The sequence below is a fragment of the Hyperolius riggenbachi genome, chromosome 6 (assembly GCF_040937935.1).
Source record: "Hyperolius riggenbachi isolate aHypRig1 chromosome 6, aHypRig1.pri, whole genome shotgun sequence".
Classification (NCBI taxonomy): domain Eukaryota; kingdom Metazoa; phylum Chordata; class Amphibia; order Anura; family Hyperoliidae; genus Hyperolius; species Hyperolius riggenbachi.
The window spans coordinates 226,098,247-226,125,248 of NC_090651.1; the positions used below are offsets into that span (position 1 = coordinate 226,098,247).

Here is a 27,002-nt window from a genome sequence, read left to right on the forward strand (position 1 = left end):
CCTCCTGTCCTGCCTGCATAGTGCCCAGGCCTCTGTGGGAGGCCTTGGTGACACCCCCTGGGGCACCCGACACCCGGTGCGGGGCGCCCCATGCCGCCCTATGGTAGGAACGCCACTGCTACAGGCAAACTTAGCTGATGAACATCATAACACAAGTCCATGTATGTGGGACACAACAGACACCATTCCGTACGAACGTATGCACGCCCTGGCCGCCGTTGCTAAACCACAGCCGGCAACGTGCGTGCACAGAGAGACCAGAGGACGCCAGTGCACGGACGGGACAACACGCGGAAGACACCGAGGACGGAGCAGAGCCATGTGAGTATGACAAAGGGTTTAAAGAGATACTGTAAGAATAAAAACGTCCCCTAGGGGGTACTCACCTCGGGAGGGGGAAGCCTCCGGATCCTAATGAGGCTTCGCCCGTCCTCCTCGGTCCCACGGGGGTCTCGCTTCAGCCCTCCAAACAGCGGCCCGATTGACCTGAGAGCCTGTTCAATATTTACCTTTCCAGGCTCCATCGGGGGCGCTGTTGCGGTTCTTCTGACATAGATAGGCGGAAATAGCCTATCTCCGTCGGGTCCGCTCTACTGCGCAGGCGCAGGAGACTTGCACCTGCGCAGTAGAGCGGCCCGACGGAGATCGGATATTTCCGCCTATCTCCGTGGGAAGGAGCAGATACTGCGCCTGCGCTGGAGCCACGGAGGTAAATATTTACATCGCCGCCGCTCCGGGAGGATTTTCGCCGCCACTGTGGGACCGAGGAGGACTGGTGGAAGCCTCAATAGGATCCAGAGGCTTCCCCCACCCGAGGTGAGTACCCCCTAGGGGAGTTTTTTTCCTTACAGATTTTCTTTAACCTCCCTGGCATTTTAAATCCCGAATGGTTTTTTTCACCTAATTTTTTTTTTATCATGTAGCTAGCCTAGCGCTAGCTACATGATTCCCCCCTTCCTGCTCCCTCCCTCCCACCCTTCCAATCGCCGCCGGCGATCAAACCCATCAGGAAAGCCCGTTCTGAACGGGAATGACGTCGTGACGTCAGGGGGATTCCCGATCCACCCCATAGCGCAGCCTGGCGGTGATTGGCCAGGCTGCGCAAGGGGTCTGCGGGGGGCCCTCTTTCACGGCGGGTAGCGGCGGATCGGCGGCAAGCGGCGGCGATCGGGTAAGACACGCAGCTAGCAAAGTGCTAGCTGCGTGTTTTAAAAAAAAAATTATGCAAATCGGCCCACCAGGGCCTGAGCAATCCAGTGCGGCGTTACTGGACGAGCTGAGCTCGTCCGTAACACCCAGGAGGTTAAAAAGGGCTTGAGGAGGTCTACAATTAAAAAAAAATAGTGAAGAAATGGTGCAAAACTCACTGAGATATCCAAGTATCATTTCTTACCTGGGAACAGCAGAAAAAATTTTTTTTTGCTCATCGGTCCCCATTTTTGTTGTAAAGCATGACTCCCCCACATCCAGGGTCAGATTTAGGCCAAGGCCAACTAGGCCATGGCCTAGTACACCACAGGAGGAAGGGCACCAAAGCAGCAGCAGACTAAATGCAAATGCTGCAATGCAGGTAGGTCAGGCAAGTGCCTGACCGCGGTGGTCTGCTGCTAGCTGCCTGTGAAGCAGCCACCCTGCTCTCTGTGCACGTTTGCACTGCGGCCCGCGGCTATGGACTTGGGCAGCATTGGAGACGGAAAGGAAGAGGAAGCTTCTGCACTCGAGAAGAGCGGAGAAATGAGTGACACAGATGGCTGCTGCGGTGTGAAGGCAAGCTGACTACCTATACTGAAAGGTTGGGGGGGGGGAGGAGGGATTAAGGGAGTCATCTGGCTACCTATACTGGAGGGAAAGGGGGAGGAGTCATCTGGCTACATATACTAGAGGAAAGGAGGGAGGGGTCATCTGGCTACCTGTAATGGAGGGAAAGGGGGGAGGAGTCATCTGGCTACCTATACTGGAGGGAAAGGGGGAGGAGTCATGTGGCTACCTATACTGGGGGGGTCATCAGGCTACCTATAATAGAGGTAAGGGGGAGGGTTCATCTCGCTACCTATATTGGAGGGAGGCGGCTGGTGACAGTGGCCTAGGGCGTTAAAGAGTACAAATCCGGCCCTGCCCACATCTACAGATAACACGACTAACTGAATAAAGGGGAAAGTACTCAGGACCAGAAAAAAAATCTTTCAAACGAATTATTTATTACAGTGCTGGGCAAGCTAATATTGTCCAGGCAGTGCAGTGACAACTGAATCAGGCAGTTTAAAAATTGCCTGATTTAAAACTTCCCTGCACTTAACGCTGACAAGTTTATAGGGCCCTATATGTTGATATTCTTTATACTGTGTTTTGTTGCTGTGTCCTTTATAAACAAGAGTGTTAAGTCATTAAAGTCCCAGAATCCTGTGCACTCAGTGCTTGGTCCCAGCAAGTAAACAATTGGGTTTCTTAGCAACACATCTCTACAGACCAATCCTAGCTTTGGCCTGACATTCCTCAGGGTAAAGAATGAAAGTGGCTTCATTGTGGAGGTGACAGAAGCAGAAACACGTGGTAATTACTCTGCACGTACTGCTTGCACCAGGGCTCCAATCACACCCAGCTTTCAGCTCCTATTGTGTCTGTGCTGTGCCAGTCCTGCTTGACACCCAGCAACACCTCCTGCATGCTACCCAGAGCAGGTGAGCCACACCGCTGTTACTTGTTGCTTGTGTTCTGTTATATCTAGCTCAGATTATCCTTGTCAGCAGAAGATGAGAAGTCAGATGAATGTGAACGCAAAATCTCAGGGTTACATTATTAGAGTACAGATAAGAATGGGATTGTTAGCTACTTATCATGAGGATACTACAGCAATCAGAGATAGATTAAAGGCCCATACACACGTCGGATTTTTGCAAACGACCCGTTGTTTGAACGTTCCGTCGTTCCGTCGTTTGCACGTCAAATCCGGCGTGTGTACAGACTATCGTTCGGGTGATAAGACTGGTTTTCAGCGATCCGCCCGTCTTATCACCCGAACCATAGTCTGTACACACGCCGGATTTGACGTGCGAACGACGGAACGTTCAAACGACGGGTCGTTCGCAAAAATCCGCCGTGTGTATGGGCCTTTAGGCTAGTTAACACTCGGGCGCTTTTTAGCACTTTGCTGATCGCAGAGATCAGCAAAGCGCTGTTACAAATGTATCCCTATGAGATCATTCTCACTGCAGCGCTTGCGATTTCCATAAATCGGAAACGTGCTGCATGCAGAATTTTGAGGGCAATTGCAATGTGATTCTCGTTCTATTGAACAGGAATCACAGGCGCAAATTGTGGCAAAATCAAGTCATTTTGTGATGCAAAATCGCAATCTCCTTTGCGATCATCGTGATTCACGATTTGCGTTCTGAGTGTGAACCCCTTTCCACTACTGAGGAATACGCAGCATTTCCCTGCATCTGACTCCCACGGGGAAATGCTGCCTGTTCTGTCAATGGCTTGCTGTTCCAAATCACATGCCGGTGCGATTCTGGACTGCATGAAGTTTACTGCAGCACGCATCTGAATCCCTATAGCCATGCAAGAAAATTAGAAATAAAAATATATTTCACTAACTTCCCAATATTAATATATAGTTCTGTAATTACAAATGGTTAAGAAGATAATAATAGTTCTGAGTTGATACAAATGTTATGTTAATTTTATGCACCTTGGATTTGCACTTTACTTAGTGCAAAAGTTAGTATAAGAAAAAAAAATGTAATCTGGACCACATCTTTCATCCATTTTCCCTTCACTACAATAACCCATCAAATACCAAACAAAATACTGCAAGATTCCTCAAAATCCTGAATGGAATAAAACATGAGGTACAATCAGGGCCGGTTCTAGACTTTTTGCCACCTGAGGCAAACTTGTGAGGATGCGCATTCCCTCCCCCCCCCCCCCCCCCACACACACACAAATGATCGCACAGCACCCGACGATTTGCTCTGCTTCATTTAATGTTCTCACATGACATGCTGCAGCTCAACGCAATATCCATCATTAACACAAATGTGACTCCAATTCTCCAAATGATTTTGTTTAGATTCTAATTTAAAAATACTAAACTGAAAACGGACAGATACATTTGAAAGTGATCTTGATGCAATCTTTGATCAGATGTTTGACTGGGAACGGTACATGGCTGACAGCTGAATATAGCAGTACAAAGCTAGCGCGTGGTGATGATGTGATCAGTAAAGGCTTGTACACACACAGGGAAAAAATCTTTCAAAACAAAAGATGAATGACTCACCGTTTAGCTATCATTGAGAAAAAAAATTAACAAACAATGGTTTAGAATGATGAACAATCTAAGATGATTTCTGTGCATGTTGAACGACCGTCATGACAGATTACGTCGGGATAATCAACAGCATGTACTATGAACGATTATTAAACGATGTGTCCACAAAGTCTCCTTTGCCTACATCCACCATTGTTTAACAATCTGATTGTTTACAGTATTGTTCGTAGTAATATTATTGACAGCACATCACATGGATATCTTGAAAGATAGATCACGGAACAAGCTCTCATCGGTCATTTAACATGATCTATCTTTCTGTGTGTACATAGCTTATGGCACTTCAACTACATCCACCATTGTTTAACGATCCAATCATCGGTCATTTCAAGTGATCTATCTCTCTGCGTGTACATAGCTTATGGCACTTCAACTACATCCACCATCGTTTAACGATCCAATCGTTTACTGTATGGTTTGTAGTCATTTAATGTCAATGATATCACATGGCATGGATATCTTCAGTGACAGATTGTGGAACAATCGTTCATTGGTCCTTTCAGATAATCTACATTCCTGTGTGTACATAGCTTTAGATCAGTTCCCTGCTGGAATCTAATTTTGCTATCAGGGAAATCTCTTATTGTATGGCCAACTTAAAGGACAACTGAGGTGACATGTGACATGATGAGATAGACATGTGTATGTACAGTGCCAAACACACAAATAACCAGGCTGTGTTAATTTTTTCTTTCTCTGCCTGAAAGAGTTAAACATCAGGTATGGAAGTGACAGTTTCTGTCCAGGTCGGGAACGAGTCAGACTGGGTCAGACTATAGAGTAACCCTCACTGATAAGGAATTACAGCCATAAAACACTTTTCTGTGAGTAAATGGCTTCTGAGAGCAGAAAAGAGATACATAGGGTCAATAATTCATAGATTTGAGCTCTGGCACATTTCAATGAAGATGTCATTGAGCATAGACAATGAAACAGTTAAGCCTCTTAAAAATCCTTTTTTTAAACAATCCTGCTTAATACATTAGTCCTACCTAAACCGCCGCATTCCCGCAGCTGTAAACTATCTAAAACCCCCCTAACTCACCCTCCCTCTCCCCCGCAAAATCCACGACTTTCTTGGTCGTGGATTTTGCTGCCCTAAGCTCTTTCGTGTGAGGCAGAGCTATGAGCTGCAGCCCTGCCTCACACGCGGCTATCAGCAGCATATCTCCGCCTCTCCCCCGCCCCTCTCAGCGAAGGTAGACTGAGAGGGGCAGGGGAGAGGTGGCGATGCGCCGCTCCCAGACGCGTGTGAGGGCTTCAGCTCATAGCCCGGCCTCACATGGAAGCGCTGCCCAGATCGCCCCCCGGGGATTTAGGGGGGATTTAGATAGTTTACAGCCATGGGAATGCGGCGATTTAGGTAGGACTAATGTATTAAGCAGGAATGTTAAAAAAAAGGATTTTAAAGAGGCTTCAGAGTCTCTTTAAAAATAAAATAAAACTGTGGGTTATTTAAAAAAAAGTCATTTTTAGGAGAAGGAGGATAGAACAATTTTTTGTCTCATCAGTTTATTTACACCTTGGATGTCCTTTAAAGGGGAACTGAAGAGAGAGGTATATGGAGGCTGCCATGTTTATTTCCTTTAAAGCAATACCAGTTGCCTGGCAGCCCTGCTGATCCTCTGCCTCTAATACTATTAGCCATAGCCCCTGCACAAGCATGCAGCAGATCAGGTGTTTCAGACTTTAAAGTCAGATCTGACGAGACTAGCTGCATGCTTGTTTCTGGTGTTATTCAGATACTACTGCAGAGAAATAGACCAGCAGGGCTGCCAGGCAACTGGTATTGATTAAAAGGAAATAAATATGGCAGCCTCCGTATACCACTTACTTCAGTTCCCCTTTAAAGGGAACCTAAACTGAGAGGGATATGGATGTTTCCTTTTAAACAATACCAGTTGCCTGGCAGTCCTGCTGATCTCTTTGGATGCAGTAGTGACTGAATCACAGACCTTAAACAAGCATGCAGCTAATCCAGTCTGACTAAACCAGTCAGAGCACCTGATCTGCATGCTTGTTAAGGGGCTGTGGCTGAAAGTATTATATATACAGTATCAGCAGCAGAGTCAGGCAACTGGCATTATTTTAAAAGGAAAAATCCACATCCTTCTCAGTTTAGGTTCCCTTTAAGAAAGATCAACTGAACATCTGACATTGCATAGCATGTCTGTGTCCTTTCAGCACTGGTTTATTTGAAGTGACTTCGATAGGTAAAACGCTTTCACATTTTAACCTCTTGAGGACCGCAGTGTTAAACCCCCCTAAAGACCAGGGCATTTTTAATTAAATTGGCCACTGCAGCTTTAAGGCCAAGCTGCAGGGCTACACGACACAGCACACAAGTGCTCCCCCCCCTTCCTTTTCTACCCACCAACAGAGCTCCCTGTTGGTGGGGTCTGATCGCCACCCAGATGTTTGTTTATTTGTTTATTTTTGTTTATGTGTAGTTGTTTTTTAATAAAAAATGTTTTTTTTTTACTGTCTTGCACTCCCCCCTCCCTTCCTCCCCCTGCCAGTCAATCCCCGTGATCAGCTGTCATAAGCTTCATCCTATGACAGCCGATCACCCCTGTGCCTCTGGAGGGGACAGCTGTGTGACACGGCTGTCCCCAGTACAGCGCTGCTGCAGATCGCAGGGCTGTACTAGAACTTAGACGACAATTTCGCTGTCTAACAGTCTCTCGAGCAGCAATTTCCGCTCGGAGACTGAAAGCGGGGCAGAGCTCCGCCCCCCGAGCAGGAGATGCGCACGCAGCCTGCGCGCGATCTCCTGCAAAACAGAGCCCCAGCACTTTACGCCGATCGGCGTTAGGCGGTCCTGGGGCTGCCGCCGCGGCCACGCTCATCGGCGTGACGCGGTCGGCTACAGGTTAATCTAGTGCTACGTACACACATGCGACAACGATCGTTCGTTAAGAACGACGAACGAACTTTTAATTGATGAAAGAACGACCTAAGTAAAGGTAGTTTTAAAATGTGTGTAACGATCTGATCGTTAGAACGAACGTTACATCACAGAAAGCAACTATTGCGCCTGCGCATAAAAATGAGAAGTTCCATGGAGAAATAGTGAAATGCGCATGTCAAGCCTAGTACGAACGATCGTTTCCAACGATGTACTACTTTTGCAAACGATCGTCGTTGGTTAAAATCCGCCGAGACAGCCTTTCTTTTGTAGCGATTTGGCTCGTTCGTCGTTTGCCTTAATAGTCGGTGGTTCTTTTTTGTAACGATCGTCGTTGGTAAAGATCGGGGAACGATCGTTACAAACGACTATAGTCGCATGTGTGTACGCACCTTAAAACTAAATGCTTTACCCCTATGTATTGTGCAGTAGGGATGGTCAATGAGATGCAAATAATTCTGACTTAATGCAGGATTATGCAAAGTGTGCATATACATAATTATGTATGCATATTTAGGCAGCTTACACATTTTTCACTATCCTGCATGACTTCTAAATTATTTGCATCTCATTGACCATCTTAAAGTTCAACCAGCTTCATAACACTAACATTGCCATAACATTTACATCTCAGTAGAGACAAACATAGCAATGAAAAACAAAATGTATTTCAACGCTCTCCTACTTCCCCTCCATCCTCCACATTGCTGTCACCGTGTTGAGAGGGTAAACAGGTAACATGAAATTGTTGCCAGGTCCAGCTGGATCAGGTGACTGTCCCCTTATTTCCTGGGTACCATTACACGGAAGCAGTGTAGCAACTGATTGATATTATTGCAGTGTTTCTTAACAATATCCCATTATAAGAGCCAGTGTTTACCAGGTACCCCCTGGAGAGTTTCACTATGTCTTAAATACACATTGATTTGCTGACGGTTATTACCTAACAATCTCTTGTGCTTTACATAGCTAAAACTTCTTCAGGTCTGTTTATATGATTTATATATTCTGCATTGATGTTATGCATGTAGCTCAGGAGGTAGAATGATTCCCTGAGACCATATTTATGATATGTACTGTAGCGTCTATCTTACCCATGTTTCCTTTCTGACCAGTATACTCAAAATCTTTCTACTGCTTAATTTTTCAGTGTGTTGAGGCATTTAAAAACAGTGCAACTTAGAAAGGGCGCAGCAATTTACGGCTATAGAGGGGTGCAGAAGTTCCTCTTTAGTATAGTGGAACTCTGCAGCGGGATAATTAGTGGCCGTAGCGGGTGCTGGAGTTCTGCTGTAACTTTGCAGTGGGATAATTAGCGGCAATGTCTGAAAGTTCCTGTTAGGAGTAGGGTAGAGGGTTAGTATTAGGCATAGTTAGGGGGAGGTTTGGGTTAGGCACCACTATGGGCTCTAAGGGTTAATCACCACCAGGGGGGGCTCAGGGTTAGGTATTACCAGGGTGGTCCTAGGATTAGGCACCACTATTGGCTCTAAGGGTTAAGCACTACCAGGGGTCTTAGGGGTAAGCGCCGCCAGGGGGGGTCTTAGAGTTAGGTATTACCGGGGGGGAGGGGGCAGAGCCGTGCAGAGGGTCCTTAAGTGGGGGGTGCTCAAATTTAAAAAAAGGGGCCTGGCAATGCCTTCCCCTGCATGCCTCCCCCTCCTCATTTCTGGCTAGGGGGGTATTGATTGTTATGCTGCTGAATGTAGATGATGAGTGCCATGTAGGTTCTGGGTGTAAGTACTGAGTGTCATGTGGGTTCTGGATATGGGTGGGTATCGAGTGTCATGCGGGTGTTAATTGCAAATACTTAGTGTCATGTAAGATCTGGGTGCATGTACTCGATGTCATGTGGGTGCTGGGTACAGGTACTGAATGTGACAAGGGTGCGAATACTTGGCGCCATGCCTTTACTGGGTGCTTGCTATGGGTGGGCTTTGGGCATCACATGGGTTTTGAATGCAGGTACTTTGGGTGCAGGTACGAGTTAAGTGGGTGCTTGGTGCAGATAGTGGGTGCCATGTGGAAGCTGTGTGCAGGTGTGAGTACTGTGTGCAATTTTAGGCCTGGTTGCAGATACTTGGTGTCATGTGAGTGTGAATACTGGGTACCAGCTATGAGGGGAAGGGGTGGCTGATGGGAAAAGTAGAGGTCAGTGTGGGTGCTGCAGGAAGGGGCAGGGTCATGCAGAGGATCCTCAAGGGTGTGGTGCTCAAATTTGAAATCGATAAATTGTGCTAAATTGTGTATGTAATACCCCCTCTCCAGAAAGCATAAGGCAGTCTTAACCCCCCCCCCCCCCCCCCCCCACACACACACACACACTCACACATACACCTTTATAGCAGTATCTCCTATGTGTCTCCTTCCAACCAACTCTTTTAGTACTACCGCCCTCACATCAGCAGTGATAGGTGTCCACTGTTAGTGGGTTAGAGTGGGCACAGTGGAGCCCACAGTGGAGGCACAGACTCGCCTTTCATTACTGGGACCTCTGTCCCTCTTGATCAGCACCCAATCCTCTTTTCAGGCAAAGAAGTGGTTACCAATATGCAGTGGTTGCTAAGCATTAGTAGATGCAAAATTGCAGTAAGTGCCAAGGTGCAGTGGGTGCCCAGATGCAGTAGATGGTAAGACGCAAAGGTTCACTTTGTGCTAAGTTGCAGTGGGTGCCAAGATGCCAAAGTAAAGTCTGTGTCAAGCTGATTTGGGTACCAAGGTCCAGTTGGTATTGGGTGTTTATTTGCAGTGGGTGCTATGTAGTATTGGCTGCAGAATGAGTAGCAGATGGTGATTAACAATAGTGGGTGCTAATTGGTGCATTGTGAGTGTTGGACATGAGTGAGTAGGGAGTGCCATGTGTGGTCTGGATGTGTGCCATGGGAGAGTACTGAGTCTCATATGGGTTCGGACCAAGGATGGGTACTGGGTGCTATTTGGGTGCTGGCCATGGACGGGTACTAGGTGCATATAATGGCTTTGGAACTTGGTGATGTGTGAGTACTGTGCCATGTGGGTGTTGATTATGGGGATATGTGGGTCTTAGGTGCAAATACTGAGTGCCAAGTGGGTACTGGGAGTGGGTACATGGTGACATATGGCTGATGGGTGCTGGCTAGTGGGGTATTTGTTGTCATGTGGGTGCTAAAGGCAGATGCTGGGTCCAATGTGGGTTCTGGGTGCTGGCACAGGGTGTCATGTGGATTCTGGCTGTATGGGTGTGTATCAACCATCATGTAGGTGTTGATTGCAGGTACTAAGTCCCTTGTGAGTTCTGGGTGTAAGTACTGGATGTCATATGTGAGTGCTTGGTGTGGGTGCTGGGCACCAAGTGGAGGCTTAGTGCAACAGGAACTACTGCAGATGAAATATGTGGGTGTTGGGTGCAGGTACTGGGTATCACATAGGTGCAAATACTTGGTGCCATGCCTGCAATGGGTGCTAGCTATGGGTGGCATTGTGTGTAATGTGAGTTCTGAGTGCAGGTACTTTGGGTGTGGGTGCCATGTGAAGGCAGTGTGCAGGTGTGAGTAGTGAGTGCCATGTTGGGGCTCGGTGCAAGTACTATGCCATGTAGATGTAAATACTGGGTGCCAGCTATAGGGTGAAGGGGTGCAGGTATTGGGTGTCATGTGGCTGTTTGATGCAAGTACTAAGTGCCATATTGAGGCTGGATGTGAGTATTGGGTGCAGAGTGCTTGGTGCAAGTACTGGGTGCTTGCTATAGTGGTGGTTACTGGTTGAGTGTAATGTGGGTGCTGAATATTGGTGGGATTTCTGTGGGTGCAGGGGTGGGAGGTCACTGTGGGTACTGCTATGAATGGCATAGTTGTTGCTAGGGGAGGGAGGTAGAGGTCAGTGTGGTTGATGGGGGAAGGGTAAGTCACTGTGGGTGCTGGGGGGAGAAGTAACTGTGGGTGCTGTGGAAGGTAGAGGTCAGTATGGGTGCTGGAGGAAAGGGAGGTCGCTGTGGGTCCTTTGGGGGATATCAATGTGGGTCTCGGAAGGTAGAGGTCATTGTGGGTGCAGGGGGTGGGAGGTCACTATGGGTGCTGCTATGAATGGCATAGTTGCTACTAAGGGAGGTAGAGGTCAGTGTGGGTGCTGGAGGAAGGGAAGGTCACTGTGGGTGCTGGGAGAAGTCAGTGTGGTTACTGGAGGAGGGAGTGGATGCTGGATGTTGGGAGAGGCCACTGTGGGTGCTGGCAATGGGAGAGATCACTGTGGGTGCTGCTTTTGGCATGGGAGGTCCCTGTGGGTGCTACAGGGGACAGGAGGGTAGCCACTGGCTTAGGGTAAAATCACCGTGGGTGCTGGAGGAGGGAGAGGTCAGTGTGGGTGCTGGGGTATGCAGGATCACTGCTAGAGCTGGGGAGGGAGAGGTCACTGTGGATGCTAGATGGAGGGAGAGGGCACTGTGGGTGCTGTGGGAGGGTGGGGTCACTGTGGGTGCTAGATGGAGGGAAAGGTCACTGTGGGAACTGGGTAAGAGAGAGGTCACTGTGGGTGCTAGGTGGAGGGAGAGGTCACTGTGGGTACTGGGTAGGGAGAGGTCAGTATGGGTCCTAGGTGGAGGGAGAGGTCACTGAGTGCTAGGGGAGGGAGTGGTCACTGGGTACTAGATGGAGGGAGAGGTCAATATGGGTGCTGGGGGAGGTAAAGGTCAGTATGGGTCCTAGGTGGAGGACCCACCTAGGACACTTGAAAGTGTACCAGGTGGAGGTGGAGCTTCCCGCGGGTGGGCGGGGCTTATCGTGGTCGGGGGCAGGGCTTATTTTGTGCGGCGAGAGGGGCTTTTTTTGAAGATTTTAAAAAGGGGGGGTGCCTGGGCACCCAGAGCACCCCCCTGTGCACGTGCCTGGGAGGGGGTATTACCGGGGGGGGGATCTTAGGATTAGGCACCACCGGGGGGGAGGAGGGTCTTACGGTTAGGCACCCCTAGAGGGGTCTTAGGTTTAGACATCAGTTGAGGAAAGGTGCTTTGTGACTGTAAGGTTACTTAAGGTCATAGTAAAATATTGGTAAAGATTATTAGATATAGAATGTTGGTAATATTACCATTGTATGTTTCACAGGTGGTTATCTCCCGAGCCCTTAAATTACTTATTGGCAAATTCTACACGCTTTAAGGAACCCCTTTTTCATTCAGAGATTTAAATTAAACCTGCCAGTGCTGCCACTTCCTTCAACAAAATGACAAAAGGTCTGAACTTCAGAAACTATTGTTACTACAGTGTGCAAAAGTACAGCCCCATAAACAAAAATTACAGACTAATTTCAAAGAAAGACTAGAAGCTAACTATTTATTAGTTCTTACAAGTCTCACTCAGGTCAGGAGATAAGCAGAACAAACACATTAAAGAAGCCACTTTAATTCTGGTTCTGGAATATCAACACTACATCTATCAGCTGTGCTTTGATCAAGTTCCAACATGTGTCAACTACCTAGATACTGCAGCCACTAAACTGTTGACTCTGAATGTCTCCATAACATTAATCTGCACTACAGTATCTTAGCTGTGTGTTTAACCAGTGGATTTCTAAAGCAAATAGTTCTGCAACCTGTAAACCTAGAAGTATAAAACTATGAAGATGCATTAAAATGTTATGGCCCATACTCACGGGCTACAAATGTCGCCGCAACACGCGGCGCGCGTTGCGGCGACAGGTCGCCTGTGAGTATGAGCCGTTGCACGGGCGCGCACCCCGAACCATCGCTCGTCGCTGCTGTCGCCAGGCGATTGGCGTGGTCAATCGCCCGGCAACAGTTGCCGCCGCATCTCCGCCGCAGCTGTCGCTAGTCCGCGTGAGTATGTGGACTAGCGACAGCAACACCCAGGGAATACCATCAACTTCCGGCGGGGGGAGGAACAACAGCGACAGCTTCCGCCGCATTAGTTGCCAGGTCCCTCTGTGGTGATATATTGGGGTGCTGATGCTGTTAAGGATAATACAGTAATATATTTTCATTTTCCCATTTTTATATCTGCTGTGGTATGTCAAAGGTGTAGAGATGCAGGCTAGATTCATGGACTATTCATGTATTTGTGTGGGTGGGTCACTAGACCTACATTTGCATCTAAAGAGGTCTTCAGTGAATATGACCAGTCACCTTCAATAGGCAAGGAAGCAGCTCGTTAAGCCACTAGCAGTCACTTTTGATCTACTGTCCCAGGTGTGATTGTCTGCGTCTGTCTACAGGATTACAGGCAAACTGCTACCTGTAACCAAAATTCAATCTTTTCATGGAGGTGCTAAAATACACTTTAACCAAGGAAATAATGTGGAGGAAGCTTTTTGATGTCTGCAGAGTTCAATGGGTGAGATTGTGTCCTGCCAAACTTCAAGAAGCTAAAACAGGAACCCCCTTTGAAGTTTGCATATCACAAGAAAGATTATGACAAGCGTTCGGTGATGTCACAAACGGGGAAACTGCATTAGTTCCTGGGGGCTGGACATTAAATGCCCCAGGGGACACTTCGGACTATTTAAGCTGGCCCAGAACAGCCACCGGTATCTTCTCTCGGAGGTAGCGAATAGCTAGGGAGGATCGCGACTCCTGGTCGAAACGGCGTCCTCCCGTCAAACAACGTTCTAACCTAAGCTGGTAACGTTCTTTTTTCCCCCGTTTATTTTTACGCAAATATCCATGTGTGTTATATTTGTAACCTCTTTTTTTTGTAACTTTTATCTTGTAACATTTTTACTTTGTTTTTTGTAATCTTTTTGTATATATTAAGTTCTGCATTGTTCTATGTTTTTCTAGAATATTAAATTATTATTTAATAAGTTTGACTTCTGCCGTACTAAACTAACACTCATAGCCTAGAAGAGACTGAAGTGTAACCGTGTATAAGTTCATGCCTAATTGTACGCTTGAGCAACACTACCGTATGAAATTGTAATTGCATTGTGTGTGGGGGCGTTTGTCATACGTTGGCCTAAGCGCGCAGCTGACCCAACGTACGAACAACGCCAGTGCGAGTAGCGACAGCAGAGTGGCTAACAGTATCGTTCGGAACGACTGTTAGTGGGTCTTTGCTTCACGACAGTGTAAGATTGCAACTGTGTGTGTGTGTGGGTGCGTGGCGTTCCCGTATTTGGCCAAAGCGCAAAGCTGACCCAAATACGAAAACGCAGAGTGCGCGCTGAGGACTTGACAGCAGAGTGGAAGTGTCTAGCGAACCGCTAGTGGTGGCAGTGAGAGGTGTTCTGAGGGGTCCCAGCCTTGTTTTAGCTTGACTAAGGCTGCTTCCCCTCTCAATCTGGTCAAACCCGCAGTCGGGAACCGTATACGCAGGCGTGCTGCGGGCCGGTTCCTGACACCCTCCGCCGTGTGTATGCGGAGGGACCTGGCGACGAGCTGTCGCCGGCCTGTCGCGCACACGCTCACGTGTGCTGGCGACAGGCCACTTTTGCAGCCCGTGAGTATGGGCCATAACTCCGATCACAGAATGAGCAAGTACTACTTTAGGTGCATTAACTGACTCTTAACGATCATGCATCAATTGTTACGGCAACAGTTAAGTATGTCTGGAGAGCAGTTATGCCCTGTGCAGCTCAGGGGAGTATCTGGGTAATATAGAGCCTATGGCAAACACTGAACTTGCACCCCCTTCCCCGGGCAGAGCCCCCTTCCCCTCTAAAAACAGCATCCTTGTTTGTGTACATGTGTTATAACTGCCTGTGTTTTTTGGCTCAGGATATTGGTTAAGTTACTTTTTTGGAAATGTCTTTTCTCATTTTCTCTCTATCCTCTTCTAACACTAAGATAAGTGCATCCGCCATACATAAATTAAGTAGCCATATTTCCCAGATTTAATTTGATCTGAGGTCTGAATGATGGGGATAAATAGGGGCAGGCATTGGGCACAGCACAGGGGCAAGCATGGCGCCCATAGTGCTGTGGTGCCCATGCCATGAGCCATGTCTGTACCCCTCTAGATACACCTCTGGTGCAGCTGTAACCAAGCAGTGTGTACTGCTCAATGGACGGAGGATGAGGGATGTCACATGGCGCACAAGCATGCAAGTGACAGCCTATGTCTTGTCTGTACTTCGTAACTTGCTTATCAGGGAGGTTTACTATTTTCCTGACAGTCATAAAAGTTTTCCCGGCAGAATATAGCTTAGCCTCGTTCACATCATACGCGCTACCGTGCGGATATGGAAGCGCGTATGATGTGCTGAAACGCAGGAACGGCAAAAGGGCATAGACTGCCCTTCTACCGTTCACATCTACTGCGCTGCTCAGCAGTACTATGCGCTGGGAAGCGCTTGCGTACTGCTGCCTGCAATTTTCCTGCAAGCGCAGAGCTGATCACATCACTGTCAATGGATGGGATCAGCAGCGCAGCGGCAAAGATGGCGTGCGATCGGATGCGCTGCGTTCGGATCGCACGCCCATCTGCGCTCCTCAGATGTGAACGAGGCCTCAAGGTCAATAGCTCATGTATTTTAACTCTAGGACACTTAAAGAGGAACTTTAGTGAAAAGGGGGAAAAATGTATTGCAAAATGAGAAGTTAAACAATTGAAGAGAGATAAAGAAATGACTGATATTCGCCATGGAATTCATTCATATTGTCTGATCCACATTCAGCCTGCACTTAATTATCTTTACTACTGGCAGACATGAAAAAAAAACCAGACAGCACCAATTGCCATTATTTCCAACTAAACCCACTAACAATGCGATAGGCTAAAAGTTGTTTTTTTATATAGATATACATATGCACAGAGTAAAATACTGGTTGCTTGGCAGTTGGGAACAGCTATTATTTCCCACAATGCAACAAGGCTCCTACAGTGTGTTGTCAAGACCTAGGTCCTGGCATCACACCGCGCAAGGAGTTTCACCACAATATCAGCCATAGAGATGTCCCTGATGATCTCTTTGAGAAAAGGTAAAGATTTTGCATGGGAAAGGGGGTATCAGCTAATGATTGGGATGAAGTTCAATCCTTGGTGACAGTTCCTTCTTAATAGACTTCTGTCTGGTCTCCCTATGACCCGAATAGCCCCACTGCAGTCCATTATGAATGCTGCAGCCAGAATTATCCACTCCTCCCATCGCTCCACCAGGGCGGCGCCCCTCCGTGAATATCTCCCCATAGAGTCCTTGGGGAGGGGGACATGTTAATGTAAAACTAGTAATAGGGACCATAGCTCCTTAGCTACGCCACTTGTCTTTTCTTTGCACCAAGCAGCATGGGGTTGGTCTTCTGTTCACTGGTCTGACTTGGTGCCCATACACGATACAATAAAAACAAATGGGTGGCGCCGGAGAGCGCTGCTCTATATATAGTTACTGCTGGTCAGTCTCAGGTTGTCTGCCGTTGCGAACACTTACGTGAAAGCACTCAGACCATAGTCAGATCCTTCAGTGTGTTAGAACCAGGAGGACCTGGGAATTCACACTGAGCCAGATTACTTCTGTGTTATCATTGTGTATACTTCAGACTAGTTCCAGGGTGTTGAGACCACAGACCTCACACCCAAGATTAGGGACTCTGTGTTATCATTGTGTTATACTCCAGACTAGTTCCAGGGTGTTGAGACCACGGACCTCACACCCAAGACTAGGAACTCTGTGTCATCTTTGTGTTATACTCCAGACTAGTTCCAGGGTGTCGAGACCACGGACCTCATACCCAAGACTAGGCATTGTTTGATATCTGTTGACCTATTGCATTTCTGACTATCCCTCTGCTTTCTGATTCGGTACCTACGCATATATGATTATCTGTTGCCAACCTTGCCTGCCCTTGGTTACCGAATCATCCTTCTGTCTCTGTACCTTGTCTGCCCGTGTGTTGCCGACCTGGCTTGCCCGACCTTGAGAGCTATCTCTCTCCATTGAGAGATTAGTCTCCAGACCTGCTGGTGACACCCACCTTGCAGGTGTCACTCAGTCACAGGTCCTTCCTGCTATTCAGCCTGGGGCTCCACCCCTTTGGAGGTCTCAGGCTGCTGGAAGGTTTTTGCACTTCCCAGAGGGAGGTATCTCCCATACTGCCAAAGACCACCTGCTCCTCGGGTGGTTCAACTCAAAGTCATTACTGTTGCACCAAACACCCACACTATATAGGTGTCCAGAGGTTATTCATACTTGGATTATTGGTGATTCTGCAGATCATCAATAATCAGGTATATATCTGTATTCTTGGTGATGCTGCAGATCACCAATAATCAGATTCTCTCTGTGTGCTGGCACCGATCGTTACAGAACGGCAGACCAAAACCAAATGGACGCACTGCATAGCCATGTTGAAGTCCTGACCACCGCGGTAAACAATCTTTCCGGGGTAATTATGAACCAACAGACCCAGATCAACCAGTTATTTGGGGCTATTCAGGAACTTCAATTGGCTATAAATTCAGTGTGATCTCCTCCAGTCACGGACCTTCGTATGTCCGTACCTGAAAAGTTTTCTGGCCATAGATCTGATTTTCAGAATTTCAGGAATCGTGTGTTGTCTTATTTTGAATTGAGGCCTACCTTGTCAGGAACTGAGTCTCAGAGGGTAACATTTATAAAGACCCTATTGTCAGGTGATTCCCAAACATGGGCATATAGCCTTCCTGCAGAGCATGAGGCGTTGTCCTCAGTTCAGGAATTATTTTTTAGGGCCATGGCCATTATATACGATGACCCGGATATTTCGTCTACTGCTGAGAGGAAGCTCAAGATGCTCAGACAGGGTCGTAAATCGGTAGAGGTTTACGCCGCTGAGTTTAAGAAGTGGACTGTCTCGGCTAGATGGGGAACATATGCTCTATTAGACTGTTTTTTGGCAGGATTGTCGGATGCAATCCATGACGTAATGATAGGACATCCTGAGCCCAAATCTGTAGATGAGGCAATTTCTTTGGCCGTGCAGATAGATCGCCGTTTGCGCTACCAGAAACAGATTTGTGGTAGGAATGCTATAAGGTCTGTCTCAGACGACTCTTCTCGATCTTCGCCACCCACTGATGAGCCGATGCAAATCGGATATTCAGGGCTGAGTCAGGTGAAAAAGAGTCACAGAAGACCAAGAAAACGCGGTCTATATGGTGCTAAGGGGCCAGGAGAATGCTGCCGCCTGGGGTTAGTCAACACCATAGGCGAGCAGTCTTTATTTCTAAACAGTGATCATCTGCTCCTTCCCTGCTCTATTACATGGGAGGGTCAGACTAGTTCCGCAGAAGCCGTGGTGGACTCCGGTTCTGCAGCGAACCTTATTGATTACGATTTCGTAAAAAAATTGGGGATACCCTTGTTCCCACTGGACCGGCAGATTCTGGTCACTGCAGTGGATGACTCTCCGTTGCAGAGTAGTCAATCTCTTTTCCAAACCCCCTTGTTGTCATGTTGTTTAGGGGCATTGCATAAAGAGAAATTACAGTTCCTGGTCCTGCCAATGGTAAACTCTACTGTTGTTCTTGGTATGCCCTGGTTACAACTCCACTCTCCGCAGATTGACTAGGCTTCAGGACAGCTACTGAAATGGTCAGCCCATTGTCATCAGCATTGTTTGGGGAGAGTTGAGGTTGGTACTACCACGATACAGGTCGGAAGAGTGGCAGTGCAGTGTGCGGATTTTTCGGATGGGTTCTGTCCCGCACGGTCACCTCTTACGCACATACCAGGTAGTAAAGATTCTAAAGCAGACGCTCTATACAGGGGTTTTGAGCCTAAGATTATTCTACCTCAGATAAAACGTGCAGATGAGAGACGGTCTGTAAAGTGGAAGTTTTCTCCAGGGGATTTGGTCTGGGTGTCCACACGACATTTGGCTCTGAAACAACTGTCACCCAAAATAGGCCCTAGATTCATAGGTCCTTTTCCAGTGATCAGAAAGATTGATAGTGTCACTTATGCTATTAATCTCCCTACCAGCATACGAGGTGTAAGATCATTCCATGTGTCTTTGCTCAAACCAGCAGTCCACGTGGATTCCGCTCCCCCCCCCCCCCCACCCCCCTGTGTTGATTGATGACCAACCTGAGTATGAGATAGAAAACATTCTGGATTCTCGGCTTGTGCAGAACTCCGTGCAGTATCTGGTTCACTGGAAGGGATATGGCATAAAGGAGAAAACTTGGGTGCCAGATTGTCATATGCACGCAGAGGAATTAAAGAAGGAATTCCAGGACTCGCATCCTGGAAAGCCTGGTGGGAAGTGTCCGGAGTCCACTCCTCGGGGGGGGGGGGGGGTACTGTAATAGAACGCGGAAAAGGCGCCGCGTGTACTGGCAGCAAGGCGGCTGATTCCGCGTCCAGGTCAGCGGTTTGCACGCATCAGCGTGCGTCTGGTGTGGCTGGGTCTGTTAGTTCACACAGCTTGAGGAATACGCGCGCGCGCTGAGAGGCAGAGTATGAGATACCTGAGTATGAGATAGAAAACATTCTGGATTCTCGGCTTGTGCAGAACTCCGTGCAGTATCTGGTTCACTGGAAGGGATATGGCATAAAGGAGAAAACTTGGGTGCCAGATTGTCATATGCATGCAGAGGAATTAAAGAAGGAATTCCAGGACTCGCATCCTGGAAAGCCTGGTGGGAAGTGTGCCTGGAGTCCACTCCCCGGGGGGGGTACTGTAATAGAACACGGAAAAGGCGCCGCGTGTACTGGCAGCAAGGCGGCTGATTCCGCGTCCAGGTCAGCGGTTTGCACGCATCAGCGTGCGTCTGGTGTGGCTGGGTCTGTTAGTTCACACAGCTTGAGGAATACGCGCGCGCGCTGAGAGGCAGAACCTTTATGACAATCGAGGAGGGATCAGCTGACCAGCTTAGTCAGCTGACCTCAGAGCAAGTGGCTATTGGTTGATCACTGATGGGTGGCGCCAGAGAGCGCTGCTCTATATATAGTTACTGCTGGTCAGACTCAGGTTGTCTGCCGTTGCGAACACTTACGTGAAAGCACTCAGACCATAGTCAGATCCTTCAGTGTGTTAGAACCAGGAGGACCTGGGAATTCACACTGAGCCAGATTACTTCTGTGTTATCATTGTGTATACTTCAGACTAGTTCCAGGGTGTTGAGACCACGGACCTCACACCCAAGATTAGGGACTCTGTGTTATCATTGTGTTATACTTTAGACTAGTTCCAGGGTGTTGAGACCACGGACCTCACACCCAAGACTAGGGATACGGTGTACCATCATATTATACTCCAGACTAGTTCCAGGGTGTTGAGACCACGGACCTCACACCCAAGACTAGGCATTGTTTGATATCTGTTATGACCTATTGCATTTCTGACTATCCCTCTGCTTTCTGATTCTGTACCTACGCATATCTGATTATCTGTTGCCAACCCTGCCTGCCCTTGGTTACCGAATCAGCCTTCTGTCTCTGTACCTTGTCTGCCCGTGTGTTGCCGACCTGGCTTGCCCAACCTTGAGAGCTATCTCTCTCCATTGAGAGATTAGTCTCCAGACCTGCTGATGACACCCACCTTGCAGGTGTCACTCAGTCACAGGTCCTTCCTGCTATTCAGCCTGGGGCTCCACCCCTTTGGAGGTCTCAGGCTGCTGGAAGGTTTTTGCACTTCCCAGAGGGAGGTATCTCCCATACTGCCAAAGACCACCTGCTCCTCGGGTGGTCCAACTCAAAGTCATTACTGTTGCACCAAACACTCACACTATATAGGTGTCCAGAGGTTATTCATACTTGGATTATTGGTGATTCTGCAGATCATCAATAATCAGGTATATATCTGTATTCTTGGTGATACTGCAGATCACCAATAATCAGATTCTCTCTGTGTGCTGACACCGATCGTTACAGCGGGGAGCGAGGCATGGCCGAAGACTGAGCGCATCCATCTTAACCTTAGCGCGTGTAAGGAGAGGATGTCCTCAACGAGCGAGTCTGGCCAGCGAGCGAGTCTAGTTTTTTGTCCTCTAAACCTAGATGCGTCTTATGATCCGAAAAATGCAATAATACCATATATAAATATTTAGGAATTCAGAAGAGACCTCTAGTTGAATCCAGTGAAGACTTTTTAGGGAATATGGAGTGTTTCACATTGTCTTCGGCAGTATCAGGAAACAGATTTAGTAGGCATAGTCTGGGTATCGGTTGAAAAGGGCGCCTGAGCTGCCTGTATAAAAAGGGCGCCGCCATAGACATCAATGTTATTTCTGGAAATATGGGCTACAAGGTGTAGAAAAGGGCGCCCGAGTTTTGATATAGCAAAAATCTATTAACCCTTCGCACTCTCGCATGCAAATGTTCAAACAAATGCATTTACAGATTTACTCATCCAGGCACAACTGTTATCCCTACAGCTAAGTTAAAAGCCGGGGTCTTAGTTCACAGAAGAATGCATTCTTATGCTTAGTCACCTATACTGCGTAGAAGTACCCAGGTAAACATAGGTGTCCTAACTCCTGTAACATGCATTGTGCAGACATACAAACACATTCATTGCATCAAACCTATCAATGGATTAGGAGCACACATACTGACGTCCTCTCCTGGGACAGATAGTGCATCTTACCAATCGCACAAGGGAGCTAACGTAATGTATCCATGTGCACCATGTACATACACCAGCATAAGCTGTGTGCATGCTGACAAACACATACAGGGGAAGGAGGGAGTACACTGGATTAGACCCTAGCCACAGGGGTCAGTAACAAGAACAAAATACATATATCCAGGCACATCACATCTAGTTAGGACATTAAATAAGTTAAGGAAAGGGAGGTGCTGAAGGTGATGTGGCTAGAAAACAGCAAAAATCTATTAACCCTTCGCACTCTCGCATGCAAATGTTCAAACAAATGCATTCACAGATTTACTCATCCAGGCACAACTGTTATCCCTACAGCTAAGTTAAAAGCCGGGGTTTTAGTTCACAGAAGAATGCATTCTTATGCTTAGTCACCTATACTGCGTAGAAGTACCCAGTTACTGACCCCTGTGGCTAGGGTCTAATCCAGTGCACTCCCTCCTCCCCTGTATGTGTTTGTCAGCATGCACACAGCTTATGCTGGTGTATGTGCATGGTGCACATGGATACATTACGTTAGCTCCCTTGTGCGATTGGTAAGATGCACTATCTGTTCCAGGAGAGGACGTCAGGATGTGTGCTCCTAATCCATTGATAGGTTTGATGCAATGAATGTGTTTGCATGTCTGCACTATGCATGTTACAGGGCTAGAGTTAGAACACCTATGTTTACCTGGGTACTTCTGCGCAGCATAGGTGACTAAGCATAAGAATGCATTCTTCTGTGAACTAAGACCCCGGCTTTTAACTTAGCTGTAGGGATAAGAGTTGTGCCTGGATGAGTAATTCTGTGAATGCATTTGTTTGAACATTTGCATGCGAGAGTGCGAAGGGTTAATAGATTTTTGCTGTTTTCTAGCCACACCCCCTTCTGCACCTCCCTTTCCTTAACTTATTTAATGTCCTAACTAGATGTGATATGCCTGGATATATGTATTTTGTTCAAATTTTGATATAGGCTACAAGCAGGCTCCCCTTTGTAGCCCATATTTTTTTCGGCTACAAGGTTTTCGGCTACAGTAGAGTGCCCATTTGTAGCCCATGTTATTGCCTTTTTTTTGTAGCCGAAGTTTTTATATGGGCTACACCGCCGAATTATTTCATTCCCCCACTGTCCATGGCGGCCTGGAGGGGGGATAGTAATTAACACATCCCGGAGTATTTTTGTAGCCGAAGTTTTTATATGGGCTACACCAGGCGCCTTTTTTGTAGACGAATTTGGTATATATGGGCTCCACCAGGCGCCCTTTTCATATAAACCCATAGTCTGGAATGAAGAGGAATAGAAGTCCAATCCTATCATGCAAGAATTTAAAGATGTGCTCCCAATATTCATGAAGCAGTGGACACAACCAGATCAACAATAGATGTGTCCTGTTCCTGTTGTATATTTAGGACATTCTCATGCACTGGAATTATGAAATTTCATGAAAAGGTTTGTGGGTAATAGGCTTTATGTATGATGTACAGAAATGTCAACCAGTCAGGAAGTTGCAGAGAGATCTTAGGTACACTAAACAGGACATCCTCCTACTCCACATCAGTAATCATACCCACCTCACTCTCCCATCCTGGTAGGGTTGCCAGGTCGGCTGATGGAGAAAACCGGACAGGGGGTGGAGTTAGGGGCGGAGTCAGAAGCGCACTTTTATGTAGAGTGGGGCTAAGCAATGGGCTTTTTAAAAAATGTTTTTTACAGTATTTATATCGCACTGACATCTTCTGCAGCACATTACAGAGTACATAGCCATGTCACTAACTGTCCTCACCAGTACATGCACATAAGAGACCACTTTTCACCAGTAAATGCACATAATAAGAGACCGCTTTTCACCAGTAAATGCACATAATAAGAGACAGAGCAGAAAACTATTACAAAACTGGAAAACTATGCAAATAATGCAATGCATTTATGGCGTTTTTGCACAGTGAAGTGGTCGATTTCTTGCGGGAAGTTTTAAAATTTATTTTTTTTTTCCCACCAAAATTTTTTATTGAGAACAATAAAGTGGACATACATAGGCATAAAGTTAAAATATAAATCTGCGCATACATGTATGTACACATTTTGAGCAAATATAACAAATATAACAGTATAACAGTATAAATTGCGTTGTACAATAGTATGAATTCAATTGTAAAGTATAGTAAGCAGCGGGCTCAGGCGAGATTGAATGAGATTGAAAGTCACGCCTGGACTATACGGAGGGGAGATAGAGCGGAGCCAATGCACACAAAGAGCGGAAATACAACCAGAGAATTATGGGTCACTCACTCACCATATCTCCAGACTCCTGACCTTACCTTGCTTCCTTCGCAGATGCAGTATCGCATTGCAAATGACGTGAGTGACGCACGTCATGCGTGCGTTGGCAACGCAGCGTTGGCGTTGCCGTAGCAACGTCGGGAAGCACGGGCTCGGGGGCGGTACTTAAGCTGGCGTAACTTACGCCGCGTAAGCTGGCTGGCTGTGCCTTTGACTGACAGCCAGGCAGCGAATCAGCGGTCGCGCAGCGCTGGCGGACAGGTGGCGGCAAGTGGCAAAAGGCATAAAACCGGACATCTTAATTGTCCGGTTTAACATGCCTTTTTGGACAGGACACAGCGGCCAAAAACCGGACTGTCCGGTCTAAAACCGGACACCTGGTAAACCTACATCCTGGCATTGTCAAGAGGGCCTTCTGAGTTGCTAATGGAGCATTAATACTAGAACAATGAGTCAATATGAATGTTTTAGGGCTTGGCCCTGTAATATTCAAGGGTTAGGAATCTGATAGCTCATAGATAAAATCTAGAATTTTGCTTGCTACCCTGTATGTAACTGAGAAAAATACATATATGATGTATTGATCGTAAACCTTTGTTATATCATAGCATTGTGCATGATACATTCAAGAACTCTGGAAGGGAAGCGTTCTACCAAACGGTGTGTTTTTAAGTGAGGATGAGGGATGAAGCCTCTTATTGGGAGTATTCCATTACCTAGCTGATTTGGTACCCCTAAGATGTTTTACACTATCTGCCATGATAAGCACTTTCTTTCCAGAACCAATACATTCTGCTGTCTTTATTTTTATGTAATTCTTTTTGTACCTCAGAATCATTCAGTAGATTGAGTTGTACAGCAGACTGAAGAGGGCATTTGAGGGTTTGGGGCTTATTTTGCACTTTTGTACATTTTGACAGCTTATACCTCTTGAAGAGCAAAGGAAAATAATATTTTACAGTTAACAACAGAAATGTTATTTCTATTCCAGTATACTTCTTCAGCTGTGTTTAGTGTACTGGTAAGGCTGTTGCCTTTGATGTGGAATTTAAGCCTTTGACCAGGGTTCAAAAAAACCTAACCAAATATGTAAAACAATAAGGAGTCTTTGGGCAAGGCTCCCTAATGATCCTGGTGGAGCGTGCCCCAAGTGGCTGCAGCTCTGACGCGCTTTCAGTCCGCCAGGAGAAAAGCATGATATAAATGTTCTGTCTTGTCTAATGCACAGTCCAGTGAAGCTTCATGGTGTCCTCCTATGAGAATGTCAGAGTAGTCAGAATACCTGACCTGTGTATTTGCTCCTTATGAGTGACTTAGAAAGCATTAGGGATAGTTCATGGAGCTCAGTTATGTTGCAGAATAATTCTGCTTGTCAACTCGCTGCCCATACAATTCTATGGGGCTGTTCACAGTACTGCGTTGTAACTGACGCGTTATTCTAACTCGCTGCATGCAGGCTTTCCATAAGGCTTTCCACAACCTATAAGGCTGTGAATCCAGCCTTATAGCCAGATGATTGGCATCACAGCCAGAAAACCAGCATTTCTAGAAGGAGCACTTCATTATTAGTTTTCCTACGTAATACGTATCTAGTTTTTTGGGGTGTGATAAGCTGTCATATAGCAACAATTTTATCGCAACAAAAGCCAAATAGGGGTTTTGATTACAGATTAATAGTGGAAAGCCCTATAATTGCATGCAGTCACGCTATGTGTAGCCCGGCCCTTCTACAGGGATGACAGTAAGCCTACTGTACAGTGCTCTGTGGCTATGCATTGTTATACAGTTAGCGAGCTCAGTGTGGTAGGTCATAAATCACTTCTTTGCTTTCACCTTCTGAAAGGCATTCAATGTCTCCCAGTTTAATCTCTTTATTGCCAGGTTTTACTTAACAAGCCTTCCCTAATTCCAGGTTACAGGCTGAAAGGTATGTGACCTAGGAAACATAATGGTACATATAGCTTAAAGCGCTGTACCTGCTAAAACACTGTCTCAGTTACATGCGAGAGAGAGAACACTACACACATAGCCATAATGAAATATTTCCCTCATCATTTTACAGACTGAGATGGTAACGAACCCCAACGTGGACATGAAAGAGAACACTGACTGGAAGATGCAGAGTTCCCATGATCTGCACTGGACAGGAGCCCGCAGACCTCAAACCGCAGTATGGAGGATCCCAAGGACTGACATCAGGAGAGAGAAGTACAGCAAATCAGCTCAGGAACCAATTTCTCCTTATGAAATCCAGGTAATACAATATACTGATTTCCTTTATCCATACGTTCAACACAAACTGCTTTACATAACACGTGCTGGGATTAGTTCACCAAAGACGTAGCATGCAAACTATCACTAAGGGCTAGTTCACAGTGCTCAGTTGTGGTGCAGGATAATTCTGCATGTCAACTCACTGCCCATTTAATTCTACGGGCCTGTTCACAGTACTGCGTTGTAACTGATTGTGTTATTCTAACTCTATACATGCAGGTTTTGTATTAAATTATATGTCCAGTCTACACTGCAGTTCACACTCATTATATCGCATGTGTTATCCAACTGACCTCTGTGAATCCAGTCTAAATGTTGACATAAATTCCTATCTTAAGGTGTGTACACACCTTTGATGGATGTTGCTAGAGTTGAGCCGAAATTTTCGTAATTTCGCATTACTATAATTACGCATGCGAAATTTGCGATTACGATGCGAAATTACGGTAGCGTAATTGCCATTAAAATCATAATTGAAAATACCGTAAGCGTAATTTTCAACGCGTAATTTCTCGTTTCGTTCATACCGTAATTTCGCATTAAACCATAACGCTCCCGTATAAAAAGGCCGCCGAATTTAAGGGTTAATAGCAAAGCCCCCTTAAATGCTAAGAGCCTCAAATTTGGAGAGTATATTAAGGAGATCAGAAGGAATAAGAGGAAATTTTTTTTTTTCAAAAAGACCTTATAGTTTTTCAGAAAATCGATGTTAAAG

The 27,002-nt window shown here is 46.6% G+C and overlaps 1 protein-coding gene across 1 annotated transcript in view; it reads left to right on the forward strand.

Annotated features, from left to right (window-relative positions):
- The first annotated feature begins 2,166 nt into the window (after positions 1-2,166).
- CCDC27 (coiled-coil domain containing 27) overlaps positions 2,167-27,002 on the forward strand; it is an 85,644-nt gene continuing 60,808 nt past the window's right edge. The window contains exons 1-2 of the mRNA XM_068242737.1: positions 2,167-2,678; positions 26,076-26,267. Coding sequence (XP_068098838.1) covers positions 26,082-26,267 — 186 coding nt within the window. The 5' untranslated portion in view covers positions 2,167-2,678; positions 26,076-26,081. The remainder of the gene's footprint in view (positions 2,679-26,075; positions 26,268-27,002) is intronic.